The sequence below is a fragment of the Vulpes vulpes genome, chromosome 4, assembly GCF_048418805.1.
Source record: "Vulpes vulpes isolate BD-2025 chromosome 4, VulVul3, whole genome shotgun sequence".
Taxonomy (NCBI): Eukaryota; Metazoa; Chordata; class Mammalia; order Carnivora; family Canidae; genus Vulpes; species Vulpes vulpes.
In genome coordinates, this window is record NC_132783.1 from 35,797,877 (window position 1) to 35,823,821 (window position 25,945).

General features: G+C 41.4%; 1 protein-coding gene across 3 annotated transcripts in view; it reads right to left on the minus strand.

Moving 5' to 3' along the window:
* MCUB (mitochondrial calcium uniporter dominant negative subunit beta) overlaps nucleotides 1-21,424 on the minus strand; it is a 102,895-nt gene extending 81,471 nt beyond the window's left edge. For all 3 annotated transcript variants that reach the window (XM_072755495.1, XM_072755494.1, XM_072755496.1), the window contains exon 1: nucleotides 21,137-21,424. In XM_072755495.1, the coding sequence (XP_072611596.1) occupies nucleotides 21,137-21,238 (102 nt within the window). In that variant the 5' untranslated portion in view covers nucleotides 21,239-21,424. The remainder of the gene's footprint in view (nucleotides 1-21,136) is intronic.
* Nucleotides 21,425-25,945: the final 4,521 nt, after the last annotated feature.

Here is a 25,945-nt window from a genome sequence, read left to right on the forward strand (position 1 = left end):
CCCAATATTCTTTCTTTTTTTTTGAAACTTCAAACTTTTTTTGCGGGGAGGAGGGAGGTTGAATTGTATCAGTTTAGTTTAGAAATGTTGGTATCTCATTCTGAGTATTAAGGTCTTTAATTTTCAAAATGAAAACAAAATTTTAGGGACGCCTGGGTGGCTCAGCGGTTGAGCGTCTGCCTTTAGCTCAGGGCATGATCCTGGAGTTTTGGAATGGAGTCTGTATCAGGCTCCATGTGGGGAACCTGCTTTTCTCTCTATGTCCCTCTCTCTGTGGGTCTCTCATGAATAAATAAAATCCTTTTGAAAAAATGAAAAAGAAAACAAAATTTTATTTGATAAATCCAATTTACCAAATAAATTCTTTCAAAACGTTTTAGCAACTGGTGAGAAATAAATGGAAACCTCTGGCCTACACTTACAGAATTAAGAACTGAGAGAGACAAGAAGCTAAATTACTTAAGGTTTCAGAGATAAAGTATAGAATGAGCAAACATTTTATCTGAGATATCTGACTTATGACCCCTATGTCTCTTTCCCTGGGTCCCCGCTGCCTCTAAACACAGATCTTCCTGATGGAGTCACTGGCACAGTCATTAACAATCACAGAACACACAAAATAACAATCACCAGGACAGAAGTACCTGGAAGAAAACAAGCCACGGCCAATTACAGTATCTTGAATGTGAATGACTATATCAGCATCTAAGAAATTGTTAATCCAACAAAGAAAACAATCTCCCCAAGACATGTTTTCTCCACACTCACTTGTAAATCTAAAGGCAGAGAGGCAAAGAGCCCCAGTAGTCAGGAATCAGCAATGAGACTTAGTATGAATGAATTACAAAGTTTATTAGCCATGGGGAAAAACAAAATTGATTCCTTAAAATTCTTGTTAAGTTCCCTATAAAACAGTAAGCTTACAGAATATCTTTTTCTCAAACAGAAAATCACTATGCTTTTGATCCAAGATATGTTGGGTTTTTCTTCCTTCTTTCTTCTTCAGATGACAGGCAGATGGATGGAGCCAAATCCATGAATGAGTGCTTGCCCCAAAAGTGCAATATACAGAAGCGACGAACAGAAGACTCAACCAATTTTGGAAGAAGGCCAACCTTGAGCCCAGGTGAGTCTCTGGTGTAGAATGGCCACATACCCCCAGCATCTGCTGAGGTGGTGTCACCTGTGCTCCTGGTTCCACAGCTAGCCTTCTCTCTCTGCACTTGTGGATCCTGGATCTGGCTGCCCGCACAGCCACTACCTTGCTGGGAGGGCGCCCCCACCGGCCCACGTTCATGCCACGGGAGGCACCAGACCAGGCATGCTGAGACTGGAAGGTGCCAGAGGCTCCAACTAACAGCCAAGAGACAGTCAGTGTAGTCCTCCAAAGACTGGCGGCTGGAAAGGCTGGTTCAGGCCCATTCCCAGCATTCTTGTCTAAGCTCTGATGAGGCAGTTCTGAATAAGGGCGGTGAAGACAAAGAAAGAGGATCCCAGCATGGCCAGACAGATGGATGCAAATCAGTCTGGTGCCAGGCACTATGCCAGGCCCTGGGAGACAGAAGGGACATAACCCCTCCCCTCATAAACCTTAATAGTCAGCAGAACTAAAAGAAAGAAAAACACCATCAGATTGAACCAATTTCAGTAAGCAATTAAAGCGTACTCAGAAATTCCTATGAGTAACAGCAGGGAAGAGACTCGATTCAATACAAGAGTCTGTATTTGTGTCTGAGTTTCCATATCCCGGAACAGAAGATGGTGACTAAAATGAAGGTTTGGGTAGAACTCTGCCCCAAATACCTAAAAACTTAGAGGCTTTCTCTACGTCTTTAAATTAAAGCAAGTGGGATGAAAGCAGAGGTAGTCTGCGCAGAAGGAAAGCCTTCCTGAAGCTCTGAGCATGTCCTGGGTCAGAGTGATCAAAGTGTTTCTCTGCAGACGGACTCCTGTGGAAATTATTTATAGAGGGGAGGGAAGTGCCAGCTTGTAGACAAGGAGCTAGACAAAGGAATCACATAGGCCCTATCCTGCCTTCTGACAAAGAGGGCTGTCTGGGTACGTCAACCCGATTCAGTCACACCACCAGGAACCAGGAGGATTGTAAATAATTAGTTGGGCCAGGCATGGCCTTCACCTTGAGGCAAAAGAAGTATCGGAAATCTTTTGTACTTTAGGCTCCACCTTCCAAAGGAATTTATGAGGACATCAACAGCTGTCATTTGGAGGACTGTTAGAAGAATGCCAACACGGCTCACAAAAATAACTTCAAAAAGCACAAGTCCAGGGCAGCCCGGGTGGCTCAGTGGTTTAGCAGCACCTTCAGCCCAGGGCGTGATCCTGGACACCCAGGATCGAGTCCCACGTTGGCCTCCCTGCATGGAACCTGCTTCTTCCTCTGCCTGTGTCTCTGCCTCTCGCTTGTGTCTCTCATTAGTAAATAAATAAAATCTTAAAAAAAAAAAAAAAACCACAATGCCTTCCCTTGAAAGGAGACTGGCACTCAAGTCCTAGAAACCTCAGTAGGCCTATTACTATAAATCATACACTTTTCTGTCTTTTCACCCCAACACTGCTAATATCAGTTGCTGTTAAAGCATGTTCCAAGAAATGTGCAGAGGTGCCCCACAAACCTGGTGGGGAGGGCCCAACAGAGACTAGACCAACCACAACAGATAATTTCTAAAACAGGTATTAGAAAAGCCAAGGGCACCCAGCTGTCTCAGTCAGTAGAGCATGCGACTAGATCTCTAGGCTGTAAATTCAAGCCCTACGGTGGGCACAGAGATTACTTAAAAAATAAATAAAATTTTAAAAATAAATAAAAACTGAGAATTGATAGTATGGGCTATGGAAAGCTCTCAATAGTGAGGCAGAAAACATGACCCTTGTAACTTCTCTGAGGCATGATAGGAAAACAGGTCAGGCTGACTTACTTATTAGCACTTAATACTAGCAGAAAGGCATCCGTCAGAAGAGGAATTGTCAGCACTGAACTGAGAAATGTAACCCTTCAGAAGGGTTAAAAAAAAAAAACAGACAAAATCTTCAACAGAGGGTATGGAAGATAAAACATGATTTTCTTTCACTTGGCCATTTCCAATATGCAAACCCTGCTAAATGCTGACAATTACAGCAGCATTAGGGTGCAAATATCAAACACTCAAAAGAAAATCTAAATATCAGTTTAGCTGACAGAGTAAAAGGAAGAAAGCACACCTGAGTTCAGTGACTCAAACACCAAACTCCTTCCCACTGCAGTCACACCCAGTTTCTAGGCTGCTGCCCAATGCAACAGAAGTTAGCTGGCAATCTACATCACAGCAAAATGTGAAATACATCTACCAGCTACAAAATCTCACCCTCACTTTGATGTGCTGTCCTTTAGGGCGAATATTTTTAAAGATGAGAAAATAGAGGATACATTTCAAAGATGTATTCTTGCCAGGTTGGCCACAATCCTACCTTACCCTTCTGTTAAGATGTTACGGTAAAGAGGCCATTGCAAAGTTGTGATTTGGCTTCTAGAACTGGAAAGGTGAAGGTTACTGCTAAACTCAGTAGTTTTTAAAAACTAAAGCTCTAAATGACAGATGAACCTTTTGAGATCTATCCCTTAGATATCGATGTAACTCTTTAAAGTTTCTGTGTTTAAGACCACGTTATAGCCATGAACCACACAGGCTTTAGCTTCTAATTGTGTCAAATCTACCAACCGAAATAGCCAACAAGTTTTCATTTCTACTGGGTTAATTTTTTCAGTACAATAAAAGGCAGCAAAATCACAATTTGTAACATTTGAAAAAAGGACTAAATACTTTTAATTTAATTCATTTACGAAGCCTCCAGCATAGGCTGGTATCTGCTATTTTTATATGAGCTCATTTCTCAGAAAAAGTTGAGATAATGATCTCAGTAATTATGCAACACTTAGAACACAGCTTTATATATTAGTCTTTTAATCACTGTTTCCTATTAAAATCTATATCTTTTAAGAGACTACTCTCATTTCCCATAAACTTTTGTTTCGAGCTTGGTGTGAAAGTAATTTTCAAAATTACTTTACAGGAATTTGGTTATTTCTTCTGTCCTCTAACTGCCATTTTCAGCCAGACTTTATTTTTGACTCAGTCTCTAAAAGTTGACTGTAATACAAATCTCCTCTATGTGGCAGTGGCTAAGATTTTTGCACTGACCCACAGCTGCCTTCGAGTGAATTTAAAAGGCACCTTCCCTTCCTAGATATCAACGGCTATTTGTCAGAAAAGCATCAAAATTGACCTAGACACAACACCTGCAATTGAAATGCTACCTCTCAGATGCAGCACCCTTAAGCAAGTACAAAGTCTGCACAACTCTACACAATGGTCCTGCTTTGCTTTAAATGTGAAGTTTGACTAAAGTCCCCACAAACTAAAATATGCTACAGAGAAAAAACAAATCAACCCACACTCTGAATTTCTAACCCAGAACTATGCCTTTCAAAGTACAGAAGTATCACACATGGTCCCCCACTCCAGAGAACATAAAGTCTAAGTGAACAAGAACAAATGCTCCCTATACGCCATTTCAATAAACACAATGGAAGCAAAAGTCAAGTGGCATTCTACCAAGGAAAGCTAAGATGTGTGAAAGGGAAGAGAGGCTGTCAAGGAATGATGGAAGCAGGACTGTGAGGGGCCGAATCTGCATATGCGAATGGAGGAAATGGATAGGAAAATCAGGGGAGCTTCAAACAATAAGCTGCTCTTTCTTGCACTGGTCTTGCTCATTTCTACCATCCAGAAAGAGAATTCTCTCTTTTAGGATTAATCTTGGGTTTGCCCAAGCCTATTTTATTATTTTTGTCCTCCAAAAGAAAGAAGAAAACTAGGGCACTGCAGGAGTTAGTTAAAAGTGTGAGGTTCATCATCAGAGGCCCTGGATTTAAGTCCTGGCTCCCCCACCAACAAATTATGTGAATAATTTACTTAACCTTTCTGGGCCTTAGTGTTCCATTTATCTAAGAGTACTAGCCGCAGGACAAGGCTGCAGGGAGACTACATGAGATCATGTGTACAGAAAGCACTTTTTAAAACTTTTAGGTAATAAGTTATTCTTAGTGATTTTAACCAAATTACCATACATCGACCATCTTCAGATTTCAAGAGCTATGTTACTAAGCATTATTTTATGAATACTTAAAGTAGTAACTTTAAAAGTTAAAACACTAGGTTATTCTCGGTGGGGGGCATGGGAATGCAGATTGATTTTAAGTGATAGGAGACAGCTATATAAAAGTTTAACTCTGATTTTGGTATAATCTTTTTTTTTTTTTTTTTTTTTTTTATGATAGTCACAGGGAGAGAGAGAGAGAGGCAGAGACACAGGCAGAGGGAGAAGCAGGCTCCGTGCACCGGGAGCCTGATGTGGGATTCGATCCCGGGTCTCCAGGATCGCGCCCCTGGGCCAAAGGCAGGCGCCAAACCGCTGCGCCACCCAGGGATCCCTGATTTTGGTATAATCTTGCTACAAAATAGGATGCCGACCCAAACGGTCTTTGGAAGTTCTTTACCCAACATTCCTGGATTATCTGAAGTCATACTTACAACTGACTTTGAACAATTAAAGTTTCTCTTAATTAATCGATGTTAATTTCCTCTTTTGAAAGCCAATTGCTTCTTTTGGAGGAAAAAAGGCAGTTTAATTGGCGCTTTATTCAGCAGTTTATTTACCTGGAAACCTTCAAAAAAAGGTTTCAGAAAATTTGATACTTTCTTTTTTTTTTTTTTTTTTTACCATAAACAAAAGTTTCCCTATGAAACTGGTACCACTGGGTCAACTTTATGGTACACTTCAAAATTTAATCTCCCAGCTCTTATAAAATTCAAGTATCCATTTCAGACTACAAAACAATCACTTTTTAGGAGTGTTGGAAGCTCTTCAACTGAATAATTAAACCCTGAAAAGAATACTCTTTTCATTTTTTTTTTCCAAAGTAAAAGAGAACTTACCCCAACAATAAAGCAGAGTGGCTCCTGGGGGTTCAGGCCTTAGAGGCCATAGGCTGAGTTTCAGCTTCAGCTACTGCCTCAAGTGATCAGTAAAGAGGGGGACTATGTGGGTAACCATCTCCCAGGACTCTGGTGAGGGGGACTAAACAAAACAGTGAGGAAAGAGTTGATGGCAGTGTCTAGGACATGTTATGTATTACCTATCATCATATATATTATCTACCAAACAAGGAGAGTGGACTCCAACAGCAGCTTGCATTAGAAAAGAAAAAAGAAAAAAGAAAAGAAAAGAAAAGAAAAGAAAAGAAAAGAAAAGAAAAGAAAAGAAAAGAAAAGATGAAAGAAAGAAAACATTACCTACAGGCTTGACTTTGGAAAAAAAAAAATCAGCTTCTTCATTAAAAATGATTTACTAAAGCACTTGAAGTCTTCACCTGGACCAGGAAGACAGAATTTTGCAATTCCAGTTTTAATGAATGTTAACGTTTAAAGAAACAATAAGGAGATAATTTATGAGTGAATATCTGGCTGGGTCCTTCAAATAAGGGGGTTCCTATTCTCCTCGAGGTGGTCTTGGGTCCACATTCCCTGACCCCCCACTACTTGCCCAGGGCTACTGCACCATCTCTGGCGGTTCCCCTGCACCCACACCCCTGTGCATCGTCCTTTGTGTATAAACTCTCTTCTCATTATCCTTATCTGACTGAGCCATCTGTTTCCTGTTGGGATTCTGAATTATACAATCACTTTATGCTCTAACAGTCCAGAAGAGTTCTCACATCATGATATACTTTGCACTTCGAGTATTGTTTTTCTCTGTGAATATGAGGTTTTAAAAAAAGAGAGAAAATGTATCCATTGCCCTGTTGTTTTTACATTTGATTATCAGTGATGCTTACTATTTTTCATATATTTATTAGGCATTTTTAACTTCCTTTTCTGAGAATCACTTATGCCCTTTAGCCATTTCTCTAATGAGATCTTAGAGGGTTTTCAAAAATAAGTCTGAATGATCTTCATGTACGTATATGCTCTTTGGATGAAAAGAACAAATCTACTTGACTTAGCTTAAGGAAGGATGGAATTTACTCTAAGGACAAAGGGGTATCTCTCATGGATCCTCAATGGAAGGACTTAATTACATCTTGGGAACAGACTAGGACTAGGGACTGGAGTGTCATAATGAGGTTGGTAAGTCATCTTGACCCGTATTTCACTTCTCCTTTTCTCTACATGTCAACGTCATTCTCCTTTATCATGACCAAATTATTTTCACTGCTTTCTACCCATGAAGCAGAAAATGATTATAACCAACCAGCTCCAAGCTAACAACTCCACTATTCAAAAGAGCAGCCAGCAGGGATGGCAATCCTAAAACCCATTCCAAATTCCTGGGTCAGGTGACCAGCTGAATGCAAGTCACATACTACTAAGAGGGCCAACTGTGCTGTAACCATGTATTTAAGAGTGGGGATGATACCTAAAAAAGAGGACTAATAGAGACAACAAAGATGTTTTCTAAAACTTCAAAATGAGTAATGTTAATATGCTAAAGTCGTGTTTTGTTCAGTTTTTAGATTTTATTTATTTATTCACAAGAGAGACACACACACAGAGGCAGAGACACAGGCAGAGGGATAAACAGGCTCCCTGTGTGGAGCCTGATTCCGGATTTGATCCCAGGACCCTGGGATCACGACCTGAGTCAAAGGCGGACACTCAACCACTGAGCCACCCAGGTGCCCCTATGCTAAAGTCATTTTAATGCTCACTGTTGTCACCTTTGAAAAACCTTTTCTAATGTCTATCTAATAGAATTAAATAAGCAGAATTAAAAATACACTATTAGGATATTTCACCCTAATTCAGTTCCAAAGTTACATACGAGTAATATAATTTTTCTCTGAGAGGTTAGGCTTTGATGTTTTCATACAACTGCAGGCATAACAACAACTGTTGATTACAATGCTTAGTCACTGGCATATTTCAGACTTCAGTAATTAACTGTGGCACAATCCTACTAAATGGAATAAACTAATTAAATGAAACTGCCTGGATTCATTATAAAGTGAATTTCATATGCAAAGAAGGGCTATAACCTGTTGTTAGCAGAAGATCTGTGCTGAAGCTCAGAATGGTAACACTTATGAGTAGCACCCCTGGAGGGAGTCCTGGGTTTCTTCCAGGCTAGAACTCACAGCAAACATTCTATACCCATACCTTTACAGAAAGAGTAATATTAGATAAAGTCCCAAATACACACCACCACAGCTAAACAGTCATTACACTAACAATTCAAAGGTATTTCTTGGTAGAGAAAGGAGGCAGACAGGAGTGGACAGCAAGAGATACTAATTTTTAGCCAAGTTTATCAATCTCCAGACTTAAGCAGTTTCTCACTTTGGGATGGATATCAAAGACTGCATACCTAAGGGACCTCACAGAATATTAGCAATGAAAGGAACTTTCTGGGTCACCTCAGCTGACCTCCCATTTTGACCTTGACCTGACCCAGGTCCCACCTCACTCTTCTCAAGGCTATTTTTTGGCTTCTCAATCATCTACCCCTTATCTTCCAACCTACTCAGTCTAACTTCCTCACACCCTTTTAAGTTTTGTTTTGTTTTGTTTTTTTGAGCTATCTTACCTGTCCAGGTCTGGTCTCCTGTGTCGCAACGCACTGTGGCTCTACCAGGGTGGCCATGCCTCTGGGAGCAGCTGTCCCTTTCAAGTACTGCACAGAGGTTGCCACATCCAACTTGTGATGGTTATCAACTTACTTCCAGTAAGCTCCAAATTCATCCTTTTTGACTTCCCTATGAAAATGGATCTGAGCCCTTTAAATAGTTTTTCTTTCCTGCTTGCCACTGAAGTTTTGTCAGTAGGGGGCAGCAGAGACACACTGGAGGAGGATAAACAGTTCTGCTTCCCAGTTCTGGTACCGTTCCCAGAACAGATACTGGCAGTGCTTTGCTAGTGTCTGCCAGAGCTCTTCTAGCAACTTAAAAGTCCTGTGCTTCGGGACACCTGGGTGGCTCAGCAGTGGAGCGCCTGCCTTAGGCTCAGGCATGATCCTGGAGTCCTGGGATCGGGTCCCACATCTGGCTCCTGCATGGAGCCTGCTTTTCCCTCTGCCTGTGACTCTGCCTCTCTATCTCTCATGAATAAATAAAATCTTTAAAAATTTTAAAAAGTCCTGTGCTTCAAGAAGCAGTCTATCCATTGGCGAACAGCCATAGTTATACACATATAGTTTCTCAAACTGAGCTGAGCTTTGCCTCATCTGCCCAATCTCAGGTGTGATTTCCTTGCTCTGAAGTAACACAGGATAACTTTCTTTCACAAGAAACCTCCTTAGACATTTGATAACAAGTATTTGCTTACTCTTCACCTTCTGTTCACCAGGTTAAGAATATCCAGCCCTTTAAATGCTCTTCTGTATCAATCCCCAACATCTTAATCCTCTTCTGGATGTACCTCCCTCCCTACCAGCTTGTCAGTGTCCCTTCTAAAGTATTGCCTCAGAAACAAAGCATAAGGCCCTGATGTAATGGATGATGGCCTGCCCTGATCAGAAGTTCCACTTTCCTCAATTAGGTGTCACACTCATCCCATACTTTTTTTCCCCATTGAGAGAGACTTGCTTTCTTCTAGGGTTGATACGGGTTTACCAAGCCCAGAGTAATCTGTATGGAATGAGAGTAGGAAGCCTCCAGAAAAACAGAATTCCACAAGACCCAGGATGATCATGTTGTAACAATGCCAGGCTAAAGCACAGGCACCATTCATAATAATATGTTCAGATTAATAATAGTATTATGCATTTTCAATTATATGTGCTTCTACATAATATTGTATACTATATATTACATATTTTATATATATATGTATATCCATCCCATATGTATAAAATAGGCCCTTTGGACAACTGTTTCATTAAAGTCTTATTAATGTTTTATGGACAATATAGTGTCCAAGTTCAAGGCAAGCATAAGCATCCATGGTAATCTAGCCATTTCATGATATAAAACAATAAACATTTAAAGCAATGAGAAAGGAAAACATTTCTTATATCTCAAAGTTAATCAAACTAATGCATTTAAGACCACTTAACAGTGGGAGTGCCTGGCTGGCTCAGTTGGAAGGGCATGGGAATGCCACTCTTGATCTCATGGCCAGCTGTGAGGAATTTGAGGGTGGGTGGGGTATAGAGATAACTGAAAAATAAAACTTAAAAAAAAAAAAACCACAAATGATCAATAGTGATATCCAACTTAAAATTTAAAAGCCAGTGTATAAACCAAAGAAAAGTGATTAAGTAAATAATGTGGTGAGGCAACATTTTATAAGGTCATATTAATAAAACTTTCTGAATATACCCTGAATTACAGTGAATTATTCTCAATATTATGTTATAGACTAAGCTATATTTAATTCTAAAACACAATGTCTTTTAACAATCCTAAATATCCAGTCAAGACTGCCCTTAAAATTAAAAAAAAATTTTAATTTAAAATTTTTCCCTTTTTAAGACCATACTTCTAAAACTCTAGCCTAAAAAATGCAATTAAATTCATATACTAGATATGCATGATACTTTTATAATTTTTTTTTATCTATTAATCATCACAATTCCTCTAAAAGATGTCTTTCCCTAAAACCATACTGTCAGCATCTTCTCTCAACTCTACTTTTTTTTCCTTCTCAAGTGTCATTGCATAAACTTGAATTCTGGCTTCAGCCTCTAATTGAAACATCAGAACTTATTTCTCTTCCTTCCCTTACTTACAGTGTACAAGTGAGACCACACCCTTTCCTATTATGCTACAGCCCAGAGGGCAGCTTATAATGAACCTAACAAGGTGTCAAATGTTCCTGTTCTAGCCCAAATTAAAAATGCTGCGTTTCCATCATTTCCTTTTTAAGTTTTCCAGGAAGAAATAGTTTCCTGTAAATATCTATTGCTGAGAAACACATATAAAACAAAGTTCAACAGAGCCTTGGAAATTCAGTGCCTACAAAATGCAAAACTCTCCTACTTCTGGCCAAGGGGCCTGCAACATAAACAGCTAAATGTCCAAGAAAATCCATCTCTCTTTTTCCACACTCATCAAATTTTAGCTGAAATGTGGCTCTCTGCCAGGACTGGATCTCTCAGCTCCCCTGCAGTTAAATGTGGCCATCTGACATAGCCAATACAATATTCAATGGAATGGAGCATGGGTACTATGTGACATCACCAAGCCTACCTCATGAATGCCTTATAAGTATAAAAACAAAACAAAACGACCTTATAGTTCTTTGGCTTTGGAAGCCACATGTTGATGATGATAAAACAGTCAGATTGAGGTCCCTGAATGACTGTGTGGAGCAGAGCTAGTGCAGACCGAAAAAATTCCCTCAAAACCATTTCCTAGGGAGAAAAAAACCATCAAAAAAAACCTATTTTAATTATTGTTGGGTCTTTTGTGTCAGCAAAAGATTAACCCTGTAGTTTATTCTAACCAACAGAGATAACAGAAAATTCATTTAGAAAATTATTTGGGGAAGGAAAAACAGTATATACACATGGACTTTAAGTTCTAATGGTAGATTCAGATTTAAGGCAAATAGTATCCATGGTTTAATGATAATTCCAAAGAGAAATAAACCCACTGGAATAAACACTTGTGTCAATGCACTTTTCCTTGAACATTCCTTAGCCAAGTCTTCACCTCTTCACCCATCATTACTTCTCCCAAAGAATTAGAACTCACCACAGGACTTTGGTTGTTCCCCTGCCTTCAGACAGCAACTCATTATCTTGGTCCCAGTCTTTCCATTCTCTTCCTTCTCTCGATCCTGCTGGGCACTGTGGTCTCGTGATTAGGTATATTCCTAATCTACTGAAATCTGCTGAATTACCTACATGTCTTCACATACTTCCTTTTGTTCTTCCTATTCTTCTAGTTCCTGTTATTCCAGCTCCATGTACAGTAACCACGACTTCATGATTGGTCCTTAGTAATATACTTATCTCATCTCACTACACATACACTGGATTACCAGATTCAGATTCATCTTCTAGAACAGCATCTTTATTACTACTGCCAAAAAACTGGTTTACAGTCTACAGGCCAGGGGTTGGCAAACTATGACCTATGGGCCAAATCTGACCTATTGCCATTTTTAAAAATAAAGTTTACTGGAAAACAGTCATACTTAATCATTTATATATTTTCTACAACTGCTTTCACATTATACAATGCCAGAGCTGAGTTAGTTGTGAAATCGACTGGAGGATGCAAAGCCTAAAATGTTCACCATCTGGACCTCAATAGAAAAGTTGATCAACATGTGGTATAGACCAACATCGTTTCTCAGAAAGACAATGGCCACTATCTTCTTATTTCTTATTCATTTAACACCACAAGCACCTATACTGGTAAAATATGAAACACAATTATATATACACCCAGAGATATAAAATATATGCTACCTCCCCTAATCAGCCCTGAAGCTCTGGAAGAAGATCAGTAGATGGTAATCTTACTCAAGGCAACTCTATGCTCCAAAGTAGAGTATGCCCCATTTCTGGAATGGTAATAAAAAACATTGTTACAGGAAAGGACTTACTGGTTTCCTAACATCAAAAATCAAATTCTTGGGCAGCCCCGGTGGCACAGCAGTTTGGCGCCGCCTGCAGCCCACGGTGTGATCCTGGAGACCCAGGATCTAGTCCCAAGTCGGGCTCCCTGTGTGGAGCCTGCTTCTCCCTCTGCTTGTGTCTCTGCCTCTCTCTCTCTCTCTCTGTGACTCTATGAATAAATAAATAAAATCTTTAAAAAAGAATCAAATTATTTTTGGTTTATTTTCTAAAAGGTTAATCTTGTATTTTGCCCAGGAGCTGTACCTTACAAATAAACCTTTTTATCATTGATTTTTAAATATTCTAAATTATTTAAATTTAATGACTGAGCTTTTAGTACTAACACTAATAATTTTGGCAATCACAAAACCTCACTTTACAAGTCTAAAACCAGTATGATCTAATACTTTGAGAATCCCATTTAGAAAAGCCCTTGTCTGGGCACCTGGGTGGCTCAGTGGTTGAGTGTCTGCCTTTGGCTCCAGTCATGATCCTGGGGTCCTGGGATCGAGTCCCACAACAGACTCCCCGTGGGGAGCTGGCTTCTCCCTCTACCCATGTCCCTGCCTCTCACTCTCTGTCTCTCTCATGAATGAATAAATAAAATCCTCAAAAAAAATAAATTCTTTAAAAAAAATAGAAAAGCCCTTGTCGATGGAGACCAGTGCTACCTTCTTCATATATAAACAATCCTCCTAAATCAACACCATACTTTGAGAACAGCCAAGACCATTATCACAAAAGAAATAACAAATGTTGACAAGGAAGTGAAGAAAAGGGAATGCTTGTGCACTGCTAGCAGGAATGTAAATTGGTGCAGCCATATGGAAAATAATATAGAGGTTCCTCAAAAAATTAAAAACAGAACTACCATATGATTCAGCAATCCCACTTCTGGGTATTTAGCCAAAGAAAACAAAATCACTAACTTAAAAAGACATATGCACACCCATGACCACTGCAACATTATTTACAATAGCCAAGATATGGAAACAACCTAAATACACTGACAGAAGAATGAATAAAGAAAATGTGGTATACATGCGCAATGGATTATCCAGTCATGAAAAAGAAATCTTGCCATCTGTAATAACATGAATGGACCTTGAGGACATTATGCTAAATGAAATAGGTCAGATATTAGGTGATGTCACTTAGATGTGCAATCTAAAGAAAAAAAAGGGGGGGGAGCTCATAGATATAGAGAAGAGGTTGGTGGTTGCCAGAAATGGGGGACAGGTGAAATAGGTGAAGATGGCCAAAGATATAAACTTCCAGTTATAAAAATGCATGTCATGGAGATGTAATGCACAGCATGGCAACTGTAGTTAATAACACTGTACTGCATATTTGAAAGTTGCTAAAAGTAAATCTTAAAAGTTCTGATCAGAAGAAAAAAACTTTTGTAACTATGTATGGTGACTGTTTTATAATATATACATAAATATCAAATCATTTATGCTGTATATCTGAAATGAATATAATATTGTGGATCATATATCTCAAAAAAAAGCAGTCAAGAAAATGCACATCCTTACATACCAGGCTGTCCTTAATTTATGCTTCATCAGATTATGTTAATTATAATTTGATTTGAAAGCATGTCTGAGATAAAACTAACAAACACGATTTCAGATTACTGCTTTCTTTTAACAGCAAATACAATATGTAAAGACTGTTTTTTTAAAGATTTATTTATTTATTTATGATAGACAGAGAGAGAGAGAGAGAGGCAGAGACACAGGAGGAGGGAGAAGCAGGCTCCATGCAGGGAGCCCGACGTGGGACTCGATTCCGGGACTCCAGGATCGCACCCTGGGCCAAAGGCAGACGCTAAACCACTGAGCCACCCAGGGATCCCCTGTAAAGATTATTCTGATTAACTTTTTAAAAATCTTCAATTATTCAAGGCTCATATCACAAAAAGTAGGGAAGAATGCTTCAGGTGTTCCCCAGCTAGATGAAGTGGAGAAAAGGTAATACCTGAAGACAGTACAACATTAAGTAACTCTATGTAATATTTAGTTCTTGATCCTCTATCCACTCACCCCTCTACCGGACAAGAACGTATTATGCACCTACTGTAGGAGGGCAGAGGCCATGAGAGGTGTGAAGAAATAGTTCTGACCATAAAGTGCGGAGAGAATCCAGGTAGGAAAACCATATGAGCACCACTCGAACACGTGGTGGGATGCAGTCAAAGTGCTGCGGAGAGAGAAAAAAAAGAACATAGGGGTGGTGGAAGGGGGAGGAGGGCGGGGGGTGGGGGTGAATAGGTGACGGGCACTGAGGGGGGCACTTGACAGGATGAGCACTGGGTGTTATTCTGTATGTTGGCAAATTGAACACCAATAAAAAATAAAGTATAAAAAAAAAAAGAATGTGGTTCATTCTGCTGGCACAGACTTGTGACTTCATCAAAATGGGGATCCGGGGAGTGGGGGTAGGTGGGTACTGGAACTCAGCCTTGGAGGAAGTGCAGAATTCAGGAGGGTGAAGAAGGAAGGGTGATGGGGGGGGTCAATGCTATCCACAGAATATCACAGACACCAATTATGGGACAGAAGGCATGGAGTAGAAAGCGGGACAGAAGAGTTGAGGCCAAAGGATTTCTGGCTGTACAAACTGTAGCTTGTTTTAAAGCTTTCTTACCTTGGTTTCACTATAACCAACCCATAAAACAATAATTTACAAGGCCAAAATAAACCATACTTTCTCCTGAAAAGTGGAAATTGTTTTATTATATATCATCTAAGCATTCTCAAAGCGGACTTGCAGAAATGAGTCATCAGACTGTAAAATATCATCACAAATATCTGCTAGCAAGGGTTTAGACAGCCAGTGCTATGTTGATCTGTTTGCAGACATTTTCTAAAACAATGTTTCTTCAGGTTTATGGTCACATTACTGTCAGCCTCTCTAACAAAAATGTACACTTGTATTCCAACTGTATTGCTGGTGGAAAGAGTAGTTATTCATCAAACATCTTTTAAGTCCTCTCTCCAAATAACCTATCAGCCTAGTGGAGAAACTAATCCTGAAAACAAAATACTTAACAAGAGACAGCCACACATGAGCACACACACACACACAGAAAAAGAACAAGGAATTCTCAAAAAAAGAATAACTTCTTCCTTCTTTCCAACCAGAATCAGGACATTATTTACTGTGATGCCTAACAGGTTAAAAATAAGTTAATGTATCAAGTCCCAGACATGTGATCTGAGCAATGCATTCATTATAAAAGCATTCCTACAACAAAATAATTGAGAGTTCCCAGTGGAATTAACTATAATGGGATTACCACTTGTGTCCATAGCAGTTTTATAAACCAAACCACCTGCTCAATCTAGTAAGTACCCAAAGACTCTCAGGTAGAACACATCCTTATGGGATGAGCCTTGCCAATCAGGAAGACTTTTTCCTCCCTAAAGGTTGCCACAATAAACCTATTCATTTCTCCATAGGAGGTTTAATGTTTCATGTCACTTTTTGTTTACATTCACAGGCTGTAGACTTCAACTCTGGCTCCATCTCTTGTTGCTCTTTTCATGGCTCCCTATTTCTTGCCCTCAAATCTATTCAGAGAAATTCTCTTCAGTAAACTTTGTTTATAGTGCAGATTTCACACATCATTTCTTGCCAGTATTGTGAATCCTGGATAGAGATCTAATTATCTCCTGAAGAGCTGCCAAACAAAAGCCTGGACTGCAATATTCTCTATTCCCTTTATAATGAACCTGAATCTAAGGTAAAAATCAGGCACAATCAATTAATACTATTTATGAGTTAATGAAAGAGGAAACTCTCACAACAAAGATTTATAAGCCTTGATAGTTGATCCAAACTGTATTTTAAGTCAGGTGGAGACAGGGGAGGTAGCAAGGAAGTAAGACTTAGGACAGGTGAGGGTAGTGAGAAGGAAAAAAAGGTGGAGAGTCGACAACTTCAGCACCCTATTTAAGAAAGACTCATACATGCCAATTAAATCTCAATTAAAAAGAGCAAGAGAACCACGGCATCAAAATTAGATTCTTACGCAACTCAATTCAATAATCAATATTTATTGAACACTTCCTATGGGCGAAGCACCTAGGAGACTTTGTAAAGACGACACTGGTTTGCCACACTTCCACAATTTGTTGAAACACCAAGAGTTGATTTTTTAAAATTTCTTAAAACCTTGTTTATGCATCACATTTTCCCATAAGAGACAATTTCAGGAAAATGGGTGAGGATGTGAATGGAGGAAAAATTAAGGTGGAGGCCATGAATCCATGAGTATGGTAAATACTTAAATGCTTATTTCAAATTTGCTAGAAGGGGGGTTGAGAATCTGAACCTCGGCTTTCTGGCAGCCAGGACACAGGGAGGAGAGGCTACACACTCATTTCATTCACTGCCCGTACAGTAAACCCTGCATCTGGGCAGGAGCAACCAATGACTCTAATACTAAGACTAGACAGCAATTTCTTCTGTGGGTCCTCTTAAAGGGCACCCTTTAACTGACTACCATGTTTCATAGGGCTGTTTATTAAAAGGTATGCTAATGTGGAAAATTCAGTAAAAAACACTTGGGTGAGGGATCCCTTGCAGTCTGAACATACACCTCAGAGAGCTTGTTTTTTTAAAAAACAAAAAACAAACAACCCAGGAGGGCACCCGGGTGACTCAGTGGTTGAGTGTCTGCCTTCGGCTCAGGTCCTGATCCTGGGGTCCTGGGATTGAGTTCCGCATCAGGCTCCCTGCAGGAAGCCTGCTTCTCCCTCTGCCTATGTCTCTGCTCTCTGTCTCTCATGAGTAAATAAATCTTTAAAAAAACAAACCGTGGTAAATTAAATGATATTTTTTTAAAAAGAAGATACTTCTAGAATATGGCTGAGAAAACACTTTATTATCTATTAGTTTATAGCCTATATGTTAGCTCAAGATGCCTATCATAATGGCTTTAGGGTTCTAATGCTAGATACTCTTGAATAAGCATCATTTCACAGATGAAAACACTGGTAATGACAGAATGAAGTATCAGAGCGAGACAATCTATTCTGACACGCTTATCCAATCAAATAAATTTCAATTCCTTTTCAAAGGGAAAACAGTTATTATAATCACTAGGTAGAACTGTCATTCTACTGACTGCCTAAAATCATAAAAGAGGCTCATTCAACCATTTAAACAACCATTCTGACAGTGACAATATTTTACTCAATACTATACTTACACCCCCTGGTAAAATTACCAAATGGCCATTTTAAAGATGGAAAGAACTTTGGTAACCAATTAGACAAGTCTCCTTGTTTTGAAAAGGGACTACAACAGGCCCAAATAGACAAAATAACTTGGCTAAGTTCAGGGAGCTATGGGGTGGCAAGACGAGGTGGGCACTCAGAGGTCCCAATCGCCTAACACCAATGAAATTAGCTGCTCATTTCTATTCTATGACCTAAACACATTTAGTTTATATGGCTGTTCGGTCAACTGGTATTTGCCTCAGGTTTTCCTGTTTGATCAACTGGTATTTGCCTCAGGTTTTCCACCTTAGTTTCACAGGGACCTTATTCAACAAGTATTTATCTGCCAAGATACAAAATTATTTTCTAGCTTAGAGTATGCCAAAACAGCATTAATATCATTAAACTGCAGTGAAGAGCACAACCTAAAAACAAACAAACAAACAAAAAGTAAGCACTAATACCTAAGTGCTAGAAAGATGGTAATGTTTAATATTTAACAAACTGGTCTAGAGTTACTTTGCCCCAATGTCTTCTACAGCTTAAGCAGCATCTGCAATCTACAAGCAAATGTTCTCCTGAGGAGAGAGCTCTGAAACCAGTATTACATAATACATTGCACTAACTACAAACACAAGAGGGAGAATGGGAGGAAAGTGTCAAATGGGAATGACCTAAATTCAAAAGGTAAAAAACAATTTCTAAATTAACATTTGGTGGTGGAATGAAAACATGTATTGCTTTGTTTCCAGGTGTTAAAAAAAAAAAAGCATACCCCAACTTCTCTGCCAAGTACATTTTCTTTTTTTTTCTAAATTTTAAACACAGCTTACGTAGGGACTCAACTACTGTACTTACTGGGGGCTTGAAATCTTACCGGGGAGTTTCTCAAATCAAGCAGCAGAAAACTCAAATTAAGAAAGGCACAACCAGGTAAGGGCTTTCAGTTGAGAGATAATTCACTAGGTGCCATAATCACTGCAAGCTGCGTCCTGCAGAACAGAAAGGCCAGCAGGAGCCATGGATCGCCCTGACAACCACTCAGCCAGAGTGCTGCTGAGAAGCAGAGATGCTGACACCGGAACGTGACCACAAACGCCTGGGCATGCTTTGCCTAAAGGGAACACAACATGCTCTTGCTCTCTTATGCTTCAGATTAAATGTGTTCTTTCAAGAACAATTCTGGTATGCTAAACGTATCCATGTTGACAAACTTTTTTCCACCCACAAAATACTAGCCGAGTATTACCTACCATGTGAAGGATAAGAATTGTGTATTTTCCAAAATTACTAAATCCTCCTATAAAGCACACTCATACTTTCAGAAAAGTATGGGACCACTTACTTGAGATACTATTAATGACAAGTCCTTGCAAGCTAAGATTTTATGAGCTGTGGGGATGCAAATATCACTTTTGTTGGTTTTTCCTCCTGTTGTGTTCACAGATGCTAGGGATCTGAATGTGGCAAAAGTATATAAAATACTTTAGTCACAGGACTCTTCATAGCAAATGGGACAACCACAAAACAGTGAACCTTAGAATAAAAAATGTACCTATGGCCAGTTAATTTGATTTACAGAAAATGGTTTAGTTGTCCCAGCTAAAACTCCTAAGTGGCCAGGATGTTTGTCAGTTTCTTTATGGTATAATTCAAAGAGGCATATAAAGCAAACTCACAAGCTTGTCTTTCTTCTTTCAGGGGTCTTTTAACAAGTAAAATGATGGAAGCATTTGCACTTCTAAAGTTCAGTAAATTGATTTAATAGCATGGACTGTCAAGACTTAAATATCTGCAAATTAGGAACAAGCAAATGTGAGGTTTAAGGCGATTACCTAGAGGCAAAGTACTGACCACAGTTGCCCTGTGATTAAGCCTAATAAGCCCCACTGTATCATTTTCTTTTTTTTTTTTAAGGGCATCCACATTCCTGCTGGGGCATGCAGTAGCATCAGGTGGGAAATACCGAGAAAGGGGCTTAGAGATGATAACTGGAGAAAGGGCAGCCAGCCTCGAACTCTGCAAAAATTCTACTCCGGATGTTACAAGGACTTAATAGAAAACTGAATCACTTATGTTTAAATGGTGGTATGTGAAGGGGGTTCCTTGTGTTGCGCTGTTTCACAGGTTGGTACGTTTTTGGCTGTGAAGTGCAGTTCTTTTTAATAAAGTACAATTTCACAGAGTGGAAACCCCTCTCTCCAATCTACTGCTAAATCTGCCGTTTTAAGGAATTTGCCCCCTTTCCTGGGTGTTAATAACAAAACGCTCTTCCTCGTTCTCTTTCAAACACGCAGGAAAAGGAGTTTTAAGTATGTATTTAAATTATTTCCTCCCGTACTCAAAGCCGTGAAGCCCTGAAATAGCCGAAGGGGGGGAGGGACGACACACACAACGCCACAGGAAGTGAAAGTGACAAGATAAGGGCACGGCTTCTTTTGTTTTTCTTGTAAACTGCACAGTTAAATGTATTCTTCTCTTTAACGATCTGAAACTAAGATAATGGGGGCCGGGGAGCAGGGCGGGGGGCGCTGAGAATTAAAACTCAGAAACCCGCTCCCCAACCGCACGCACCTGGGAGGCTCTTTGGAATGGGGGGGTCTTTCCTCACGAGGCTCAGTCAGGGCTGTCAGGCTCCATCCCAACGCGAGCTGCACGCGGCATTCCCCCCACCTCGGTCTTTTCTAGGGCACATCCACCCTCTTCCCTCGCCTCCAAGCAACGGTTCTCCACAGGCCACAATACAGCGGGGTCGGGCCCGCCGCTCCTCACCGACACCCGCTCGTGATTCACCGGGTCTCCGAACACGACGCGAGCGTCTTCCCTCTGTAGAGGGGAGGGGCGACGGCTGGGAGGCTGGAGATTTCACCGTCCTACGACCGCGCACACTCGGGGCAGTCACTCCGCTCCACCGTCTCCTGGCCCCCCGCGACCGAGCCGACGGCAGAGTGACTGGAAACTTCCTCCTGAGCCCATCTGGCCGCGGGGAACCTGCCTGCAGGGGAGAACCTGCCGCTCCCGGGCGCCGCCCGGGCGGGGGGATGCTCCTCGCCGCCGCCCCGGCCTCGTCGTCCGCGCTCGGCCCCCGGGCGCGCCTGCGCCACGAGACCCGGGGACCCACGGCCGCGGCCGGGACGCCCGCTCGCCGGGGTCCTCCCGCGCGCCGCGCCGTAGGGCCGGCAACACGCGGCCAACTTGCCCGCCGCCGCCCGCGCCCAAGTTGCCCCGCGCAAACTTTGCCAGCCGCCACCCGCTACCAGCGCCCGGAGCCGGGCCCGTCTCACCTGAGGCAGCGGCGTTCGCGGCCCCGGACGCGCCCGGCGCTGGGGTCCGGGGGTCGCCGGCAGCCGCCGGCCGCGCGTCCAGGCGCCCCTCAGGAGCATCATCCTGCCCGGGCGCGGGCTCCCGCCGCAGTCAGCCCGCCATCGTCAGCGACCCGAGGCTGGCGGCCGGCGCCCCCGGAGCGCGCAACCCGCCCCGCGCCTGCCGCCGGCCGGGGGCGGGCCAAGGGGCGGAGGGTGTGTCCCGCTGACCCGGCTCTCCGGGCGCGCCCCGGCGCCGGCGGTTTTCTCTCCTCCGACCGAAAAGAGAAACAAAGGGGAGGGGCGCCAGCGAACCGCCCTCCGCCGTCGTGGAGTTCGGGCGGCCGCGCGAGCGCTCCTGGAAGGAACGGGACCCGGCGGTCGCTTCTTGGGAGCTGCTGACTTCAACAGCCGCCGTTAATTCTGGGTACTTAGCTGCTCGGTTCCCGCCGGGGGGGGGGGGGGGGGGCCCGGGGCCCTCGGGGAGTTAGTCTCCAGGATCGAGGGGCGAAGGGCGAGAGAGGCGGGTCCCCAAGGCTCCACCCCTCCGTCGGCTCCGAGGTGCGCGCCTCGGGCTGCCGCGGCCGGTGAGCCCGCCTCGGAGGGTCCACTTGGTCCCCAAGGCTGCACCCCTCGGGGCCCGGTTCGCGGGTTTGCGGTTCGCTAGAGGGTGGCCCACTCACTGCTCTTTGGGACAGTCTCTACCACAGCACAACTGGCTTCTCTTGTCATTTTTGTGATTGAAAGAGCTAAGGAACCAGAACTTAGTCTTCCCAGCAACTAGGAAATGTAATGTTTTGTCTTAGAGACTTTTTGTTTATAAAAAGAAATTTAAAAAAAATGTTTTTTCGGGGGATCCCTGGGTGGCTCAACGGTTGAGCGCCTGCCTTCAGCCCAGGGCTTGATCCTGGAGCCCCGGGATCGAGTCCCGCGTCAGGCTGCCTGCATGGAGCCTGCTTCTCCCTCTGCCTGTGTCTCTGTGTCTCTCATGAAGAAATAAATAAAATCTTGCAAAAAAAAAAAAAAAATTCAGAGCAACCTAATCTAAGCTTTCACATAGCTTACTTACAATAGAGTTCTTAGATAAAATACAGGATGCCCAGTTAAATTTGAGTTTCAGATAAACAACAATTTAAGTATGTAGCAAATGGTGCATGGCTCACACTCTAAAGAAAAATGAGATATTTGGAATATACTTAAATTATTTATCTGTAATTGTTTATCTGTAATTCAAAGTTAATTGGGCATCCTGTGTCATAATCTGGTAAGTCTGCAAGAGGTTTAAATTAATGAATCAAAGCTGGCAAACAATGCAACAAGTGGCAGACCTCTTCTGATCAATATCTTTCTTTATTGAAAAAAGATGGAAGTTTCTATGATAGCAAAAACTTTACCACCATTAAAGTCTACTTCTGGGCAGCCCCAGTGGCTCAGCGGTTTAGCACCGCCTTCACCAGGGGTGTGATCCTGGAAACCCAGGATCAAGTTCCACATCAGGCTCCCTGCATGCAGCCTGCTTCTCTCTCTCTCTCTCTAATAAATAAATAAAATCTTTAAAAAAAATAAAAAAGACTTAAAAAAATATAAAGTCTACTTCATATGTGTTAACTTACATGTGTATTTCAAACTACAAGTGCCCTGGCCAGATAGTGACACATGAAACGTTAAGTTCACATGGGAAGGTAATTGAGTTCTTTCCTAGTGTTCCAAATCAAAGAAAAGAATTTATCTTGGCATTGTGAATAAGAAAGCAATGAACATGGGAGTGAGATATCTTTTTGAGGTACTGATTTCATTTCCTTCAGATATATACCCAGTAGTGGGATTGCTGAGTCCATGGTAATTTTTTTTTAAGATTTTATTTTAGAGAGACAGAATGTGCATGTGCATGTACAAGCAGGTAGAAGAGCAGAGGGAGAGGGAGAGAGAGCACCTCAAGTAGACTGTGCACTGAGTGATGCTGGGCTCAATCTCACCACCCCAAGATCACCATCTGAGCTGAAATCAAGAGTCAGATGCTTAACCCACTGAGCCACCCAGGTGCCCTGGGCCCATGGTAGTTATATTTTTATTTTTTATTTTTATTTATTCATTTTATTTTTTTATACATTTTTTAGAAAGATTTTATTTATTCATGATAGACATAGAGAGAGAGAGAGGCAGAGACACAGGCAGAGGGAGAAGCAGGCTCCATGCCAGGAGCCTGACGTGGGACTCGATCCCGGGACTCCAGGATCGTGCCTTGGGCCAAAGGCAGGTGCCAAACCACTGAGCCACCCAGGGATCCCCTTATTATTTTTTAAAATATTTTATTTATTCATTCATGAAAGACACATAGGCAGAGACACAGGCAGAGGGGGAAGCAGGCTCCATGCAGGAAGCACGACATGGGACTCGATCCTGGGTCTCCAGGATCACACCCTGAACTAAAGGCAGACACTCAACCCCTGAGCCACCCTGGCGAGCCATAGTTTTATTTTTATTTATTTATTTATTTTTTATTAGAGTTCAATTTGCCAACATATAGTATAACACTCAGTGCTCATCCCATCAAGTGCCCCCCTCAGTGCCCATCACCCAGTCACCCCTACCCCCCCCCCACCTCCCTTTCCACCACCCCTTGTTTGTTTCCCAGTTAGGAGTCTCTCATGTTCTGTCTCCCTCTCTGATATTTTCACTCATTTTTTCTCCTTTCCCCTTTATTCCCTTTTACAATATTTTTTATTCCCCAAATGAATGAGACCATATAATGTTTGTCCTTCTCCAATTGACTTACTTCACTCAGCATAATACCCTGCAGTTCCATCCGTGTCGAAGCAAATGGTGGGTATTTGTCATTTCTAATGGCTGAGTAATATTCCATTGTATATATATACCACCTCTTCTTTATCCATTCATCTTTCGATGGACACCGAGGCTCTTTCCTCAGTTTGGCTATTGTGAACATTGCTGCTATAAACATTGGGGTGCAGTTGTCCCAGCATTTCACTGCATCTGTATCTTTGGGGTAAATCCCCAGCAGTGCAATTGCTGGGTCGTAGGGTAGCTCTATTTTTAAATCTTTGAGGAACCTCCATACAGTTTTCCAGAGTGGCTGTACAAGTTTTATTTTTAATTTATTGAACATCCTCCATAGTATTTTCCATAATGGCTGTACTAATTTACATTCATATCAATGGGGAGTAAGGGTTCCCTTTTTTTTTAATAGCCAAGATATGGAAACAACCTAAGTGTCTATGGAGGGATGAATGAATAAAATGTGATATATAATTATGTATATTATACATGTTCTATGATATGTATCTAGTATATTATATGCTATTATATATAATGGAATATTATTCAGGCATTAAAAAAAGAAGGAAATCCTACCATTTGTAACATTATAGATGAATCTGGAGGACATTATGCTAAATGAAGTAAGTCAGATAGAGAAAGACAAATACACTATAAACTTACTTGTATGTGGAATCTAGAAGAGTCATCCTCACAGAATCAGAGATTTGAACAGTGGTTACCAGGAACTGGGAGATGGGGAAAATGGGAAGCTATTGGTCTAGGAGCACAAACTTTCAGTTATAAAATGAATGAATTCTGGGGATCTAATGTACAGCATGATGACTATAGTTAATAATACTATGTTGTATGCTTGAAGTTTGCTGAGAGTAGATCTTAACTATACTTACCACATCAAAAAAAATAATAAAAGTGACCATGCAAGGTGATAGATGTGTTAACTTGATTGTGATAATCATTCACAGTGCATACATATATCAGCCCATTGCATTGTACTCTAAATATATACAATTTTTATTTTTAGTTACACCTCAGTAGAGCTTGGCGGGGGAGAAAAAGGAAGAAAAGAGTTTGTTTGGTGGGGGGAATGGGGAAAAGGAAGAGAAAATATCTATTTTGGAGCACAGACTCCACCCATACACATCATTGTAATACTTTTTTCCCAATAGTATTTTGGCCACATTCCCTAATTAAATTTTTTTAAGATTTTATTTATTTATTTATTTATTTATTTATTTATTTATTTATTTATTCATTCATGAGAGACACAGAGACATAGGCAGAGGGAGAAGCAGACTCCATGCAGGGAACCTGATGTGGGACTTGATCCCAGATCCCAGGATCACACCCTGAGCCAAAGGCATATGCTCAACCGCTGAGCCACCCAGGCATCCTTAATTTTTGTAGCACAGTAATTTTGCAGTACTCTCTATGGAGAGAATAGAAAAGATAGCTGTCTTTCTCTAGTATGGTGACAGAGACAGGAAGTACTTGTGTCAAGTGCTCGAGGGCAAGGAACAAAGACCTCAGAACTAAAGAGAGGAGCACCTGGTGGCTCTGTCAGTTGGGTGTTTGACTCTTGATTTCGGCTCCCTTCATGATCTCAGGATCATGGGATCAAGCCCCACATCAGGCTCTGTACTGGGAGTGGAGCCTGCTTAGGATTCTTTTTTTATTTTTTTTTTAAGATTTTATTTATTCATGAGAGACAGAAAGAGAGGCAGAGACACAGGCAGAGGGAGAAGCAGGCTCTAGCAGGGATCCCGATGTGGAACTTGATCCTGGCTCTCCAGAAGGAGACCAAAAGCAGGTGCTAAACTGCTGAGCCACCCAGGGCCCCCTTCTTAGGATTCTCTCCCTTCCTCTGCCCCACTCCCTCTCTTTCTCAAAAAAAAAAAAAAAAAAAAAGAAAAAGAGGAGAGAGAAATGCAGAATTACAGGGAGGATCTTAAAAACAGCCAATGTAATTCCATTTACATAAAATATTCAGAGAAG